This window comes from Dryobates pubescens, chromosome 3 (assembly GCF_014839835.1).
Source record: "Dryobates pubescens isolate bDryPub1 chromosome 3, bDryPub1.pri, whole genome shotgun sequence".
Classification (NCBI taxonomy): Eukaryota; Metazoa; Chordata; class Aves; order Piciformes; family Picidae; genus Dryobates; species Dryobates pubescens.
In genome coordinates this window covers 14,479,405-14,496,869 of record NC_071614.1, presented here as the reverse complement: position 1 = coordinate 14,496,869, position 17,465 = coordinate 14,479,405, and the positions used below count along the sequence as shown (strand labels likewise).

The 17,465-nt window shown below is 57.5% G+C and overlaps 1 protein-coding gene across 1 annotated transcript in view; it reads right to left on the bottom strand.

Annotated features, from left to right (window-relative positions):
• Nucleotides 1–11,991, bottom strand: part of KIDINS220 (kinase D interacting substrate 220) — a 60,624-nt gene extending 48,633 nt beyond the window's left edge. Inside the window, exons 1-7 of the mRNA XM_054179695.1 lie at nt 11,948–11,991; nt 5,332–5,484; nt 4,002–4,100; nt 2,875–2,973; nt 2,091–2,189; nt 1,318–1,419; nt 245–343 (exon numbers count right to left, since the gene is read on the bottom strand). Coding sequence (XP_054035670.1) covers nt 245–343; nt 1,318–1,419; nt 2,091–2,189; nt 2,875–2,973; nt 4,002–4,100; nt 5,332–5,439 — 606 coding nt within the window. The 5' untranslated portion in view covers nt 5,440–5,484; nt 11,948–11,991. The remainder of the gene's footprint in view (nt 1–244; nt 344–1,317; nt 1,420–2,090; nt 2,190–2,874; nt 2,974–4,001; nt 4,101–5,331; nt 5,485–11,947) is intronic.
• Between the last annotated feature and the right edge of the window lie 5,474 nt (nt 11,992–17,465).

Below are 17,465 nucleotides of genomic sequence, written 5' to 3'. Positions count from 1 at the left end.
TGCAGAGCCTTCCTGCCCCCCAGCAGATCAGCAGTGCCACCCAGCTTGGTTCCACTGGCAAACTTACCAAGGGGGCCTCAATCCCCTTCTGCAGACCACTGATAAACTGAGTTTGCAAACAGCTAGGAAATCATTTACTCCAGCATTCCCATTTCACCTTGTCTCCTGTAGCTCCTGGTGTTTGTACACCAGACAAAGGGCTGTGCACCCACCCCTAAGCACCAGCAAACAGAGAGTTACTTACAGCTCCTTCTTGATCCACATCAGCTCCCATCTGCAGCAAGTATTTCACACACTCCAGGTGACCTTTCCTGGCTGCCCAAACCAGTGGGGTGGTTCCATACTGCAGGAATATTTGCAACAGTTGATCACATTGCTCCCTGCCTTTAGGGTCCTCCCCAGTCTAGCAGGGAGCCTGTACCTGATTGCTTTGGGTTTCACAAGCACATCATTGGGGCTGGGGGTATGAATACAATACTTTTGCTTCCATAGAATCACAGAATGGGAGGGGTTGGAAGGGACCTCCAGAGCTCATCCAGTCCAACCCCCCTGCCAGAGCAGGGCACCCAGAACACATCCAGGTGGGGCTTGAAAGCCTCCAGAGCAGGAAGCTGTACAACCTCTCTGGGCAGCCTGCTCCAGGCCTCCAGCAGCCTCACACCAAAGAATTTTCTCCTCATGCTGAGGTGGAACCCAGGAGGTTCCAGTTTGTGTTCATTGCCCCCTGCCCAGTCCCTGGACACCACTGAAAGGAGCCTGGCCCCTGCTGCTTGCCCCCCACCCCTCAGATATTTATCAACATTGATCAGATCCCCTCAAGCCTTCTCCTCTCCAGGCTAACCAGCCCCAGGGCTCTCAGCCTTTCCTTGAGACAGATGTTCCAGTCCCTTCATCATCCTCACAACTCTCTGTCAGACTCCCTCCAGCAGATCCCTGTCTCTCTTGAACTGAGAAGCTGAAGACTGGATGCAGTATTCCAGTGTGGTTCCATGGGGGCAGAGGAGAACTTCCCTAGACCTATTGGCCACACTTTTCTTGATGCACCCCAGGCCAAGTGTAAGACTGTTTTCCCATGGCAGATAGCACAGCCAGGGCCCCAAGAGCTTAGAAACCAGGAGTCTTCCACTACAATGGGAGTTCACAACCATCTTCAGCACGCTGTGAACAACCTCTTGCAAGGGTGACTTCCCCAGCACACTAACTGCAGCCCCATGGGCAAAATGTGCTCTTCCTATCAACAATTCATTGATTCTTTTATAGTAGACCTTAACTTTGCAGGACACAGACCAAGCATGAAGTACATCACCAGGGACTGACTTTGTCAGAGCAGTTGACTTTAGCTCCGTGCTGCAGCAGGAGGTGCACGATGTCGGCGTGGCCCCGGCCTGCTGCCCAGATGATTGGGTACACACTGTATTGCTGCCAGGGGAAACAAGAGAGAGCCAAACACAGGTGAAACGAGACCACTTCCAGCTGCTCTCCAGGCATGACCCTGAGCAGAACCAAGCAGACAGGGAAGGCACTGGGGCTGCCCCTGGGCTGCTCAGAGCGGATGGCGTCAGCTGTTCAGCCAAGCTTCACCAGCTCTGTACTTTCACAGGGAGGTTTAGAAAATGAGAAACCCCCACCAAAAGCTCAGGGATTTCATATCCTCCCCCATCTCTGAGACATACTCCTGTAAGTGGCCAACCTGGAAACTGCTGTGGACAATGAAACCCACTGCTGTTCCAAATGGCACCTCTCAGTTAGCCCAGTGACCTCTGCACAGGCAGAAACAAGACAACTCCCCTACAAGCAGCATGAGACACACAAATGATCTTTCCTGCTACTGCTTCTCCTGCCAGTTGGAATCTCATTAAGAGCCACACACTCATGTGCTTTAATTAGCAAAACCTAAAATGACCAAGAGCACCAAAGGCTGCCACAGAGATTCTGCAGGTAAGCCCCAAGCAGTGGCTGTCACACAGCTCACAAAGGCTAAAGGAAGGCAATTACAGTCATGTTGCAATACAAAATGTTCAATCAGGATGCTGAGCTCAGTGCCCAGCTCCTCAGGCCTCCAGGGGAGGAGGGCTCAGGCTGCCACTTACCATTCCTGTGATGTTTGGATTTGCTCCTTTCTCAAGCAGCAGCTTAGCCACTTCGGTCCGGCCCTTGTACGAGGCCCACATCAGGGCTGTCCATCCTCCCTGGCAAGCACCAGAGACACATGAGCACCTGCAACACCCCTCAGAAACCTCAGCAGTGACTGACTGCATGTGGTATGCCACACAAACACAGTGGCTCAGGTTGGAAGGGACCCCAGAGCTCATCTGCTCCAACCTCCCCACCATGCCCAGGGGCACCTCTCAACTGCTCTCATCCAGCCTGGCCTGCAGCACCCCCAGGCAGGAGGCAGCCACAGCCTCCCTGGGCAGCCTGTGCCAGAGGCTCAGCTCCCTCCTGCTGAAGAACTTCTTCCTCAGCTCCAGCCTGACCCTGCTCTGCCTCAGCTCCAAACCATTCCTCCTTGGCCTGGCTCCAGACCCCCTCAGGAGAAGTCTCTCTGCAGCCTTCCTGCAGGCTCCCTTCAGGTGCTGGCAGCAGCTCTGAGGTGACCCTGGAGCCTTCTCCTCTGCAGGCTGCACAGCCCCAGCTCCCTCAGCCTGTGCTCCCAGCAGAGCTGCTCCAGCCCTTGGAGCACCTTTGTGGCCTCCTCTGGAAGGTGTTTGCCTTAAAACTGTGTCCCAAAGTGCAAAACACAGTAGGGAGCTTTCTAGTCCTGCTTCTGAAGGGCAAATGCTGAGCACACACATGGCACTGCCCTGCTGGCACCTCAGCTGCAGTCCTGTGCCTAGCTGTGGGAGCCCCAGCAGAAGAGAGGACAACACTCACCAGGTCCCTGTGCTCCAAGCTGACATTGTGATTGAGCAGCTCTGCTACAATAGCTGCATGTCCTTCCTTAGCTGCTGAAATAAGAGCTGTCCAGTTATCCTAGGAGAAAGGGAGAGCAGGTGGAATTGACAGGCACTGCTGCAACACAGCCACCCCAGCTTCACCCCACAGCCTCCACAAACAGCTCTCCCACAAAAAGAAGTCACTGCCCCAGGCTGCCTGCAGCCACACGGGAGACAGAGCAGTGACTGCACCAAGCCTCCTCTTTAATTATCTCTGTTTGGCTTGGAAAAGCCTTCTGAGATCCTCCAGCCCAACCCTAACCCAGCCCCACCATGGCCACCAAGCCCTGGCCCCAGCTGCCATGGCTACAGGGCTCTGGAACCCCTCCAGCCATGGGGACTCCACCACTTCCCTGGGCAGCCTCTGCCAGGCCCTGACCACTCCTGCACCAAAGACATTTTCCCTCCTCTCCAGCCCAGCCCTCCCCTGGCACACTCCAGGCCATTGCCTCTCCTGCTGTCCCCTCAGCCTGGGGAGCAGAGCCCAAGCCCAGCTCCCTGCAGCCTCCTCCCAGGGAGCTGCAGAGAGCAATGAGGTCTCCCTCAGCCTCCTCTTCTCCACACTCAACACCCCCAGGGCCCTCAGCTGCTCCTCCCCAGCCCTCTTCTCCAGACCCTTCCCCAGCTCTGTTGCCCTTCTCTGGTCCTGCTCCAGCCCACAATGTCCTTCTTGGGGTGAGGGACCCAAACCTGACCCCAGCACTCAAGCTGTGGCCTCAGCAGTGCCCAGCCCAGGGGCACAATCCCTGCCCTGCTCCTGCTGCCCACACCACTACTGCCCCAGGCCAGGCTGCTGGTGGCCTTCTTGCCCAGCTGGGCACCCCCTGTCTCACCTCCAGCTGGCTGTCAGTGGACATGCCCAGGTCCTTTGCCAACTTCCCAGACACTCAGCCCCAAGCCTGGAGAGTTGCAAGGGGTAGCTCTGACCCAAGTGCAGTAATCTGCCCCCTCCATTTTTCTCCCCCAGCCCCTCAACACCAACCTAAACTCCTTTTGCTTGCCTGCCTCCTGAAATGTCTTCTTCCTCTCCTCCCAGACACCATCCCATGAAACACTGACACTTACTGCATCTTCCAGGTTGCAGTTGGCTCCCTTCTTGAGCAGCTCCTGCACAATTTCTAGGTTGCCTTGCTCAGCAGCCAGCATGAGTGGAGTTTGGCCATTCTGAAATCAAAATGAGGGGAAAGGGGAAAGTGACACAAATGCTGCACAGGCACTGACAGCAAAGGCCAAAAGCCACAGGGGAGCTGCTCACAGCTCTGCAGGGCCAGTGAGAAGGCCTAGCTTTGAAACCAGGCACTGACCTTGCAATGAGCATCACAGAATGGTGGAAGGGGCCTTGGACATCACCCAGCTCCAGCCCCCTGCCATGGGCAGGGACACCTCCCACCAGCCCAGGCTGCTCCAGGCCTCATCCAGCCTGGCCTTGAACACCTCCAGGGAGGAGGCAGCCACAGCCTCCCTGGGCAGCCTGTGCCAGAGGCTCCCCAGCCTCACTGCCAAGGATTTCTTCCTCCTCTCCAGACTCAATCTGCCCTCTCCCAGCTCCAAACCATTGTCCCTCATCCTGTCACTCCCAGCCCCTGTCCAAAGTCCCTCCCCAGCTCTCCTGGAGCCTCTTCAGGTACTGGAAGGCTGCTCTGAGGGCTCCCTGGAGCCTTCTCCAGGCTGAACAGCCCCAGCTCTCTCAGCCTGTGCCCATAGGGGAGGTTCTGCAGCCTCTGATCATGTTTGTGGCCTCCTCTGGACCTGCTCCAGCAGTTCCATGTCCTTCTTAGGTGATGAAAGGTAAAACCTACTAAGCTGGACAGCAGGTTGGCTCATTCCAACAAGCTCAGCCCAAGCTGTTTCTTCCTTCTCCCACAGAAAGCTCCAATGATCTGGTCTCCACATGTATGTTAGGAGGCCTTAAGCAGCTGAGTCCAGCTGAGAGGTGTCCCTGCCCATGGTGGGGAGCACAGAGGAGATGAGCTCTGAGGTCCCTCCCAGCCTGAGCCAGTCCAGGATTCTGTGACCCAGCAGTTTACCAAGAGTGAAAGTCAGTGCAGAGTGAGAATGCAGTGAGGTCCCTGGGCAGGACCAAGCTCCATCCACACAGAAACACAGAACCACCAAGGCTGGACCAGACCCCTAGGCCCACCCTGAAGGCTGGAGCTGCACTCTCCCCTGCTGAGGAGAGCACTCAGAAAGCAAATGCAAGGCAAGGGGGTGAGGTGCTGGCACAGACCGAGTCCTGTGTGCTCAGCCTGTGCCACTGAAACCAAACCTGGAAGCTCCCTGGAGTGAGCAGGGTGAGCTCAGCACTCCCTCAGAGTGCAGGAAGGGAGCCACCCTCCCCAGCACCCCCAGCCTCCCCAGCACCCCCAGCCTCCCCAGCACCCCCAGCCCCCCTTACCTCGTTTCTCTCATCCACATCCCTGCACTTCTCCAGAAGTGCCTTCAGGGCAGGAACATTGCCCTCCTCCACGTAGGTCAGGAGGCTCTGGCTCATCAGGCTGGCCATCTTCACCCACAGCTGAGCCTGCTCCCACAGCAGAGCTCAGGGCAGCTGAGGAGGGCAGGGCAGAACAGCAGGGGTGAGTCCAGGCTGTGAGCTCCCTGGGACAGCACAGCAGCCCTGCCAGGCTCCCTGTCTCTGTTTCTGCAGTCAGAAAACAGCTAATTGAGAGGCTGCAGAAGCTCAGGGGAGCCCTGAACCACACCAAGAAGCAGAGGCTACGAAGGAGCAGTGGCTGCAGTGACTCAGTGCCACGCAGACTCCTGCTGCTGCTTCAGGCCCAAGCCCAGGGCACTCAGCATCTTGCCTGGCACGCAGCTGCCAGGGCAGCACAGCCCTCCCCTGATGGCCCAGCCCAGAGCCTCAGCCCTGGGCACAGCCCTTGGACCTGCCCAAACTGCCAGGAGCTCACATGCAGGCACCTCAGATCCTCAACCAGGAGATGATTACTTAGGTTCTTCAACGCAAGCTGGTGGAACCTGACTTGCTGCCAGCTCCAGGGCTGCCACAGGCAGCTTCTGATCAGCCTGGGCAGTGCCTCAGCTTCTCTCCTGCAGCTGTACCTTCAATTACAGCATGTGGAATGATAGGGTTGCAATGGGCCTCTGGAGATCATCCAGGCCAAGCCTCTGCCAGGGCAGGGCACCCAGGAACACATCCAGGTGGGGCCTGAAAGTCTCCAGAGCAGGAGGCTCTGGGCAGCCTGCTCCAGGGCTCAGCAGCCTCACACCAAGGAAGTTTCTCCTCATGCTGAGGTGGCACCTCCTGGGTTCCAGTTTGTGTCCCCTGCTCCTTGTCCTGTCACAGGGCAGCACAGGGCAGAGCCTGGCCCCTGCTGCTTGCCCCCCACCCCTCAGAGATTTATAGGCATTGCTCAGATCCCTCTCAGCCTTTTCCTCTCCAGACTAAACAGCCCCAGGGCTCTCAGCCTCTGCTCACAGAGCAGATGTTCAAGTCTCAAATCATCCTCACAGCTCTCTTGGACTCTATGCAGTGTATCCCTGTCCCTCTTGAGCTGGGCAGCCCAGAGCTGGACACAGTACTCCAGATGTGGCTCCAACAGGGCAGAGCAGAGGGGCAGGAGAACCTCCCTTGCCCTGCTGGCCTCTCTTCTGCATGCACCCCAGGAGCCACTGGCCATCAGGGCCACAAGATCCCATTGCTGTCCCATGGAGAACTTACTGTCCCCCAGCACTCCCAGGTCCTTCTCCAGGGAGCTGCTTCCCAGCAGCCCAACCCTTCACCTGTCCTGGTGCATAGTGCTGCTCCTCCCCAGCTGTAGGACTCTGCTCCTGCTGAGCCTCAGGAGGGTCCCCCTGGCCCAGCCCTGCAGCCTCTCACACTCTCTTCCACACCAAACACTGGCCTGAGAACTCCACCAGCAAAGCATGAGGAGGCCTCACCAAGTGATGTGTGCTCTGCAGCTGCCATCCAAACACTGCCATGTGAGAAGGAAGGCAGCATTCAGCACCTCTCCCTCCTCAAAGGGAGAGCCTTCCCTTGATGTTCCCAGCTGCCACATCCCAGCAGGGCACAGCAGCCCTGCTGCACTGTAGATAAGGATCCTGCTCCCCTGTAGATAAGGATCCTGCTCCAGGGATCACTGCTTGACCTCCCAGCTATCCACCCAGTGCAGCTGGTGCCTGAGCTGCAGCTGAACCCTCACAGGCAGCCCAAACCTTGCTGCCAGGGAGCAGCTCTGGAGCTGCCTTTGCAAGCCCCAGCTTTAGAGAGCTGCCTTAAAAGCACAGAAGCTTTGGGGGGTGAAGCCTCTCCAGGGATGTGAAGGTTGTCTCCTGTGGCTTACTGTCACACAATGGAAGGGGCTGGAAGGGATCTCTGGAGATCATCCAGTCCAACCCTCCTGGGGCTGCCCCTGACCCAGGGCAGGGCACACAGAACACATCCAGGTGGGGCTGGAAGCTCTCCAGAGCAGGAGACTCCACCACCTCTCTGGGCAGCCTGCTCCAGCAGCCTCCCACTACAGAAGCTTCTCCTCATGTCCCTCAGCACCACAGCTCTGTCTCTCTGGAGCACCTCCAGGGAAGGGCATTCAGCCACCTCCCTGGGCAGCCTGTGCCAGGCTTGGAGAACCCTTCCAGTCCACAAGTTCCTTCTTGTATGCAGCCTGAACCTCCCCTGGAGCAGCCTGAGGTCCTTTGCTCTCACCCTTGTTTTAGTGACCCACAAACCAAGCTGTTCACTCACAAGCACACTCTGACCCCTGGGAAACTCCCAGAGGCCTGGGGCAGCAAGTCCTGCTGTTTTGTAAGGCTCAGAAGGCTCCAGAACTGTGAAGAGCAATCTGAAGGGCAGCAATGCAGAGGCAAAGGTGATGTTTGCAGAGCCTCTGCAAGGCCCTCACAGCCTGCTGAAGCAGAGGTTATCTCTGCTTTGGAAAGAGTGCAGCAGTTTGCTGAGTTACAAGGACCTGGGGACTCTGAAGTGCACCAGGGCTGACTGCAGAGCTCCTGGCAGCTCAGACCTGCAGGGACTGGAACTGGCTCCCAGAATCTTGCACACTTTCTAATTACACTAAAAGAGTTTCCCAAGCACCATCAGCACCCTTTCCATCCCTGCCCCAGATCCCTTTCCATCCCTGCCCCAGATCCCTTTTCACTGCATGAGCTGTGAGCAGTTATGAACAGAGACCAAAGCTGCTCATCAAAGAGAGAAGCTGTGGAGGAGACTTCATGGAACCAGAGGATGGTGAGGGTGGAAATTTAGCTGTACCTTAAATTGCAGAATCAGAGAATCACAGAATGGTAGAGGTTGGAAGGGACCCCCAGAGATCCAAGCCCCTGCCAGGGCAGGGCACCCAGAACGCAGCCAGGTGGGGCTGGAAAGGCTCCAGAGCAGGAGGCTCCACAGCCTTTCTGGGCAGCCTGCTCCAGGCTTCCAGCAGCCTCACACCAGAGAAGCTTCTCCTCATGCTGAGGTGGAACCTCCTGGGTTCCAGTTTGTGCCCATTGCTCCTTGTCCTGTCCCTGCACACCACTGAGCAGAGCCTGGCCTCTGTTTCTCTTGTTCTCAGTAGGTGAAGACTGGAGTGACTCAGATAAAATTTAGACTCTAGATTATACAGTGACAAAGAAAGGTTGACTTCTTTTTAAGGACACAGAGCTGCTGGAGAGAGGCCAGAGGAGGCCACAAGGATGCTCCCAGGGCTGGAGCAGCTCTGCTGGGAGCACAGGCTGAGGGAGCTGGGGCTGTGCAGCCTGCAGAGGAGAAGGCTCCAGGGGCTCCTCAGAGCTGCTGCCAGCACCTGAAGGGAGCCTGCAGGAAGGCTGCAGAGAGACTTCTGAGGGGGTCTGGAGCCAGGCCAAGGGGGAATGGTTTGGAGCTGAGGCAGAGCGGGGTCAGACTGGAGCTGAGGAAGAAGTTCTTCAGCAGGAGGGAGCTGAGCCTCTGGCACAGGCTGCCCAGGGAGGCTGTGGCTGCCTCCTGCCTGGGGGTGCTGCAGGCCAGGCTGGATGAGGCCTTGAGCAATTGAGCCTAGCTGAGAGCCTAGCATGGGGGGGAGCTTGGAGCAGAGGAGCCCTGAGGTCCCTCAGCCATCCTGTGACTCTCCCTGTTCCCAGACACTGAAGCTGCCTTCCCAACAGGCAGCTCTGTGGCAGAGCTCTCAGCCAGCTGCAGCAGGGAATCCTCTCAGTGCTGCTGGAGCCTGCAGGCACAGCTCAGACACGAACTGGAGAGGCTGTCCTCCCAAACTGGAGCTGACAGAAACGTGCCAGGCAGGGGAGCTGCAGACACAACATTTGTCACAGCCTCTCTTTCTCACACCTCATTATGCTTTATGATGGCATGAACAACATCCCTTGTCCTTGTGCTGCTGAGAAACCTAACCCAGGCACTGCCCATCCTTCATGGCACCTTCATGACCGACTGGCTGAATGGATGCACCTTGTCCAGGTGAGGAGATCACAGGCACAGGAAGCAATAAAAACACAGAGTCACAGAGCTGGCAGGGCTGGAAAGGAGCTCAAGGCTCAGCCAGTTCCAACTGCCATGGCCAGGGACACCTCACACCGCAGCAGGTTGCTCACAGCCACCTCCAGCCTGGCTGCAAACACCTCCAGGCAGGAGGCTTCCAGGTTGCCCTCCCTGGGCAACCTGTGCCAGGCTCTCACCACCCTCTTGGGGAACAACTTCTTCCTCACATCCAATCTCAATCTCCCCACTTCTAGTTTTGCTCCATCCTCCCCAGTCCTATCACTCCCTGACACCCTCAGAAGTCCCTCCCCAGATTTCTTGGAGCCCCCTGCAGATACCAGAAACCACAAGAAGGTCTCCCTGGAGCCTCTTCCTCTCCAGACTGAACAGCCCCAACTCCCTCAGTCTGTCTCCAACACAAATCAGCTCTAACCAACACAAATCAACTGTGTCAAGCCCCACAGCAAGCACAGCCCAGGTCAGCAAGAATCACAGAATCCTTGAGGCTGGAAAAGGCCTTCAGGAGCAGAGATGATCTACAGTTACCATCCTGCCCCGGGTGACAGAGGCAGGGCAAGGCTCTGCATCACGAGGCCATGAGTTTGTTAGTCACAGCCACAGGACCTGTGACCAAGAGCACAACCTGGGGAGCATTTCCACTTCCAACTCCATTGAGAGGAAAGGTTTTGGGGTTAAAAGGGTTCTAAAATGAACATGGACACGTTTCAGAAGCTGAGGTCGCCCAGGATTTCAGAGAGATTTGAGTTCCTTGCTATCTGAGTTACTTTCAATCAGCACCAGCACAAAGAGCAAACCTTCCCTCCATGGCCACACACGAGGGGATCCTTAAGGGTTAGGGCCTGAGGGAAAAAGTCCTTTTAATTCCTTCATTGTTTAATAAGAGAAGGGATGAGCAGGTGATTAAGCTCAGCATTCAAACACTCTCCCAGCAAAGACTCACAAACCTCACTCCTGTATTACTCCAGCAGCAATCCCTGGTGATAGAGATGGGAGACAGTGCTTTCCCCAGGGGATTTTGAAGCCTACATAAGAAAGCAGCAAAGCCCTGCCCTCAAAGGCTGCTGCTGCTGCCACTCAGCTTCTTCAGCGGTGCCCAGGCACAAGGCACCAACCCCCAGCAGGTGCTGTCTGGACATCAGGAAACTGCTCCAATGAGGGTGGCCCTGCCCTGGCACAGGCTCCCCAGGAAGCTGTGGATACTCAAAAGCCACCCAGACACCACCCTGGACAACCAGCTCTGGGTGGCCCTGCTGGAGCGGGGGGGTTGGACCGATGACCTCCAGGGGTTCCTCCCACCCTCAGCCACTCAGACGCCAAAGCTCCCCCACGGGTCCAGCCTGCCTCAACCTTTCCGAGCAAACAGCAGGGCACAAGCAGCTCCCCCACGACCGCGGGCGGAGCTGGCAGCGGTGCCCGGCCGTGCCCGCGGCTCTCCGAGACTGCTTCAGTGCCCGCTGCCATCTCCCTGCCACCCTCAGCACCGAGCCCCGGCCGTGCCCGCTGCCATCTCCCTGCCACCCGCAGCACCGAGCCCCAGCCGTGCCCGCTGCCATCTCCCTGCCGCCCGCAGCACCGAGCCCCGGCCGTGCCCGCTGCCATCTCCCTGCCACCCTCAGCACCGAGCCCCAGCCGTGCCCGCTGCCATCTCCCTGCCGCCCGCAGCACCGAGCCCCAGCCGTGCCCGCTGCCATCTCCCTGCCGCCCGCAGCACCGAGCCCCGGCCGTGCCCGCTGCCATCTCCCTGCCACCCTCAGCACCGAGCCCCGGCCGTGCCCGCTGCCATCTCCCTGCCACCCTCAGCACCGAGCCCCGGCCGTGCCCGCTGCCATCTCCCTGCCGCCCGCAGCACCGAGCCCCGGCCGTGCCCGCTGCCATCTCCCTGCCGCCCGCAGCACCGAGCCCCGGCCGTGCCCGCTGCCATCTCCCTGCCACCCTCAGCACCGAGCCCCGGCCGTGCCCGCTGCCATCTCCCTGCCACCCTCAGCACCGAGCCCCGGCCGTGCCCGCTGCCATCTCCCTGCCGCCCGCAGCACCGAGCCCCGGCCGTGCCCGCTGCCATCTCCCTGCCGCCCGCAGCACCGAGCCCCGGCCGTGCCCGCTGCCATCTCCCTGCCACCCTCAGCACCGAGCCCCGGCCGTGCCCGCTGCCATCTCCCTGCCACCCTCAGCACCGAGCCCCGGCCGTGCCCGCTGCCATCTCCCTGCCGCCCGCAGCACCGAGCCCCGGCCGTGCCCGCTGCCATCTCCCTGCCACCCGCACCGCCGAGCCCCGGCCGCAGGGCGCCGCCTGAGCGCCGGGGCTGGCCCCGCGGCGGGAGGGGAGCAGCCCCCCAGCCGCCGTTACTCTGCTCCCCAGCGAGCGCCTGGCGGGGCCGGCAGCGGGCGGCGGGAGGGGAGCAGCCCCCCAGCCGCCGTTACTCTGCTCCCCAGCGAGCGCCTGGCGGGGCCGGGCCCTCCAGCGCCCTTTGTTTGGCAGCCGGAGCGCCGCTCCCTCCCCCGTGCCCTTCCCCTGCCCTTCGGCGGCCGGCCCCGCTGCCCGCTTCCCCTCGCCACTCACCGCACAGCCGGAGGGACGGGGCCGCTGCGGCGGCTGGCGGGGCGCAGGCGGGGGCCGGCGGAGGGGCACAGGCGGAGGCAGGCGGCGGCGCTCAGCGGCTCGCCGCAGCCATCTTACCTCCCTCTGCCCTCCTCCCCGCACCGCCCTCCTCCCGCGGCGGCGGCACCGCCCCGAGGGCGGGCGGCGGCTGCGCGGCCCTGCCCTGGGGACAGCGCCGGCAGAGGCTGCGGGGCGGGAGGCTGATGCCCGGCTGCCAGCGGGGAACCGAAAAGCCCTGCCCGGAGCGGGGGGGGGGGGCGCAAGCTGGCGCGGCTCAGGCGCGGGCAGAGCCGGGGCGGGCACAGCTCTGCGCCCCTCAGCGTGGGCACCCCTAGAGACGGCCGGCAGCAGCCTCAGGGTTCGGCCGCAGGCTGCTTGCTGACGGCAGGCGGGGCAAGGGAAGGGTTTGTTAGCCAACAGGAGCGCAGTGCTCAGGCTGCAGGCGAGCGCTGCCTCTGGCGAACAGCAGCGAACCTCACCTGCCACAGCCCTGCTCCAGGCCCCCGCCCAGCCCAGCCATGGCCCTCAGCACCACAGCTCTGCGCCCTGGGAACGCCTCCAGGGAAGGGCATTCAGCCACCGCCCTGGGGAGCCTGCGCCAGGCTCTGAGAACCCTTCCAGTCAGGAAGATTTTACTCATGTCCAGCCTGAACCTCCCCTAGGGCAACCTGAGGCCATTTCCTCTCCTGTCAGTTGTTAATGAGGGGAAGAGCCCAACCCCACCTGGCTCCAGCCTCCTCTCAGGGAGCTGCAGAGAGCAATTAGGTCTCCCTCAGCCTCCTCCACATTCAACACCCCCAGGGCCCTCAGCTGCTCTTCCCCAGCCCTTTTCTCCAGACCCTTCCCCAGCTTGGTTGCCCTTCTATGGCCCTGCTCCAGCTCCTCAATGACCCTCTGGGAGTGATGGCCCCACAACTGAGCCCAGGATCTGAGGTGCAGCTTTTATATAAAGCTCTGGAAAACAGATTCAAGAGCCAGCTTTGCAGCACTCCGGTGTAAATGCATGCACTGGAAAGCTGAGTAACCCACAAGGAGATAGGGCACTAAAGTAACTTTGCTCACAGGATGTCAGGGGTTGGAAGAGACCTCTGGGGATCTTCCAGTGCAAGCCCCCTGCCAGAGCAGGGCCATGGAACCCAGCACAGGAACACATCCAGATGGGGCTAGAAAGGCTCCAGAGAAGGAGACTCCACAACCTCTCTGGGCAGCCTGCTCCAGGGCTCTGGGAGCCTCACAGGGCAGAAGTTCCTCCTCAGGCTGAGGTGGAGCCTCCTGTGCTGGAGTTCACATCCATTCTTTAGCACTCACCAGAGACAGCCAGCAGAGAATTCAGAAGAACAGAACAAATTCTTTTTCCTTTTTTTTTTTAACTACAGTTTAATCAGATTTAAAGACACAGATTAGAAAAAAAACCCAACCAACCCAAAGCAAACCAAACCCCAGAACATTGATAGGCAAGTTAAAAACACCTTCGAAACACCAGGGCCAGGCTGCCGCTGCAGCCCTGCCCAGACACATTAGAAAGGAGTCGTTATTAAAAGAGCACAATCACAGTGTAACTGACAGTGGTATCGTGGTTGTAGCTCACACCAACACTTTATGGAGCTGTTGAAAAATAACACTTCTCAAAAAATAGAGATCTCCAGAATAATAAAAACGAAATCCACCCAGGATGCCTCAGAGTCCCAGCCAGGAAAGGCAGACTGAGGGCTGCTGAGATACCCACTCGGAGCAGGGGGGGGGGTTCCTCACGTCAGTGTGGGGAGCTGGAGGGGTTAACTACTTCTGCACTGAGGTAAAACCAGGCCCTTGAAGGGGTAACCAAGGCAGGAAAGAACAAAATCCCATATGCTAAATGCTGGAATGGAAGAACTCCTCACACCACCTCTGAGCAACGCTCCCTGTGCCCATCCCGCCTGAGGTGCTCTCTTCTAGCTGGCCTAGGAGGCAGCTGAGGGCTGGGATCTCAGAACGACTGCCTAACACCTACCTCAGTCACAGAAGGTTCTTCAGAGCAATAGTTGACACCACTGGAGAAGAGAAGGTACAAAGGATGGGAAGGGAACTGATAAAGACAGAGAAAGGCAAAATATGCATAGGCAAACCCTCCCTCACTTAGGGACCAGAGACTGTTGCACCTTGTTGTGCCTAGGTGCTGCTGCACTCTCCCTGTCACTGCTCTCCAGGCACCCTGCCTCTCTGGGTTTTGTATCACCACTCTGCTCTGGAAGCCTAATTCCCCTGCAGCACAGACCACAGGCACCTGCTCACAGGACATTTCGTAGTGGAACCCACATGGAAACCCAGCCTGGGGCACTTCTGCCCCAGGGCACCACAGGACTCACAGAGCTGAAGGCCTCTGAGAGCATCCAGTCCGACCAGCAACCCAACACCACCATGGCCCCAAGTGCCATGGCCACACACTTCTGGGACACCTCCAGGGCTGGGGACTCCACCACCTCGCTGGGCAGCCTGTGCCAGGGTCCCAGCATAAATCTGAAGCCAGATTTTGTATTCAGAGCCTGCAGCAGAACATCCTCTGAGGGCTGGGTTTGGAGCAGACTGGAAGCAGCCCTTCCCTTTCCTCTGCCAGGGGAAGCAGCAGACTCCATTTCCCTGCAGGAAGCAGGAAGCTCAGCACTGTCAGCACCTTCAGCAGACGTGGGGCACACCTGGAGAGCTCAGCAGCAGCCTCACCTCAATACTGGTATGGCCTTTTCAAAGCAGACTTCTGCTCACCCTGTGTAACTGCAGTCTGTCAGCTCATGCAGGTTCCACAAGCTACAGATGGGAATGAACCCAGATTGAGAAAACTCCAACACACCTAAACCCAAGACCAGGCCTAAGTCACAGGACACACAACAATGCACTAATGGCTTTTTGCACCTTTGTGTACCTAAATTCAGCAAAATGATCTTTTAAACACTGAACAGGATGGAAGTTGGAAGCAAAAGGATGTTTTGAACACTGAACAGGATGAAAATGGACACAGCTGATGGTTAGGTCTAGTAAAAAACATACAAAAAGCTCCTCTCAAAACAGCTTTTGAAGAGAATGAATTAGCCTTTTGCCCCCAGCTCAGCAGCAGCTGCTGCAGTATTTGCAGCTGTACCCTTTGTGGACAGCCTGGACTTGGTGGTGCCTGCAAAAAGCCTAAGTGAAGACAGAAAACATCCCAAATCCAGCAGGGAATGTAACAACACTCCCAAGTGCTGCCCTACAGAGCTGCACAGAGCTGATCAGAGTGCAGTGCTGTGGTGAGGCAGCACAGGGCTGCTGGGGGCTTTGGCTAGGTGGAGCTCACACTGGGTTGCAGTTGGCACTTTCATTTCTGGTTTCCCAAGGCTGGTCACTTTGCCGCAGAAGTGGAAGCACTTCCACATCTGCTTTGAAAAAGGACTTCATGGAATGGGTTGGCTTGGAAGGGACCTTCGAGACCATCCAGCTCCAACCCCCTGCCATGGGCAGGGACACCTCCCACCAGCCCAGGTTGCTCAGGGCCCCATCCAGTCTGGCCCTGAACACCCCCAGAGAGGGGGCAGTGCCAAAGCTGCCTTCAGAGTTCAGTGAGAATTACAGAATGGATATGGGAAGGGAATTGCTTCAGGACAAGGGAAATGAAAGCCTGAATTCTTCTAAGCTGTGCCTCTCAAACTTCTCACTGCTGCAGGCCAACTGCCAAAGCTGAGCATGGGAATGGTGACTTGTAAGCAACAGAGACACATCTGCAGGTGAAGGTGAGGACACCTCCAGCCATGACTTTAAACAGCCTGCCAAGGATCTGTCTGCAAAGCTCCTGAGAGAAAACCCCAGGCTGCTCCAATTACTGCTGATATTAATTTGATGTTAATTTGACAGGAGGTGAGGATCTCATCAAGGTCTCCTCTGCAGCAGAGGACCGTTTACCTGGTGTGCATCCTTCTCGTGCAAGCACAGCATTTCCCTCTCTCTAGCTGTTACATTTCCATCTACACATACACCTAGAAGCACAGATTATGTATATTTGTGTATATAAATCAGGGTGCATTGGGTTTAGCTGAGCTGCAGTTAGCTCTCTGGCTGTGCTTGGATGCCAGGATGCACACCAGGCAGTTTTGCCTCTTTTAATGGCATTGATTTTGCTTAGTAGTAAAACAGAGTCCTAGAATGCACCGGGCTGGAAGGAACCTTTAGAGGCCATCTAGTCCCAAGCCCCTGCAGTAAGCAGGGACAGAGTGTCCAAGTTCTCACTGAGAAGTGAATTCTCAAATCTGATTGCAGAATTCAGTGACAAACACAAAATGCCTTCAGGATAAGGGAAGTCTCCTGGGGGGAAACAAAGGAAGGATGAAATTGGTTTAATAAATAAGACCCTGCAGTGGTGAGGTCCCTACCACCAGGCAGTGTGGGGCAGGGAACATAAAGATCTCTTCATAAAGTCTCCTGCCCAAAGTGTGATTTGTTACCCAGAGCAGCACACTGCAGTGCTGTGCTTTGCCAGGGGATATCTTTGAAAGTGAAACCTCTTGCTGAAACCTTGTCTGCATGCTCTCATGGAATGGGTTGGAAGGGACCTGAAAGATAGCCACTGCCACCTCCCCTGCTATGGGCAGGGACACCTCTCCCACCAGCCCAGGTTGCTCAAGGCCTCGTCCAGCCTGGCCTTAAACACAGCCAGGGATGAGGCACCCAGAACTTCCCAACTGAAGGAAAGGCCAAGGAGCAAAATGTTTCCTGACTGAGAAGGGCAGATCTGTAACTGCAAAATTAACAAAGCCCTCCCAATTAGAGTCACAGAATGGTTGGGGTTGGATAAGGCCTCCAAGATCATCCAACCAGCAACCCAACCCCAGCATGCCCACCAAACCCTGGCCCCACGTGCCATGGCCACAGGGTTCTGGAATGCCTCCAGCCATGGGGACTCCACCACCTCCCTGGGCAGCCTCTGCCAGTCCCTGACCACTCTTGCAGCACAGAAATTGTTCCTCCTCTCCAACCCAGCCCTCCCCTGGCACCATTTCAGGCCATTACAACAGCAGTAGGCAGCTCTGAAAGCATTCAGTAAATATTTCACATTGATCTTTTCATTAATACAGAGTCCTGAAGGTTAAAAGAGGTGAAGCAAGCAAAGAGTTGCTCTGGGGGTGACCACAGTTACTGCTAGTAACTCATGAAGTGCCTGAAGGAATTGTTCACCAGAGGCAGCGCCTGCAAAGCAGCAGAACAGCATGGATGGTAAGTTGGGGGTGCTCAGCAGCAGCACAGAAAACACTTTTGCCTTGGGGAGAGACATTAATGAATGAGTGGGAAATACTGAGAACCACCTTTCCTTCATGCCCAAACCATTTCTAGGCAGTTCAGCTACCACTGTCTTTCTCAGCCAGGGCAACAGTGAGTCACTGCCCTCCTTTCCAAGCCAGGATCAGAAATGAGGGGTGGAAAACATAAAACCCACCTAAACCATCAGGGCTGGCTGCTCGTGCCTTGGAAGGGAGGACAA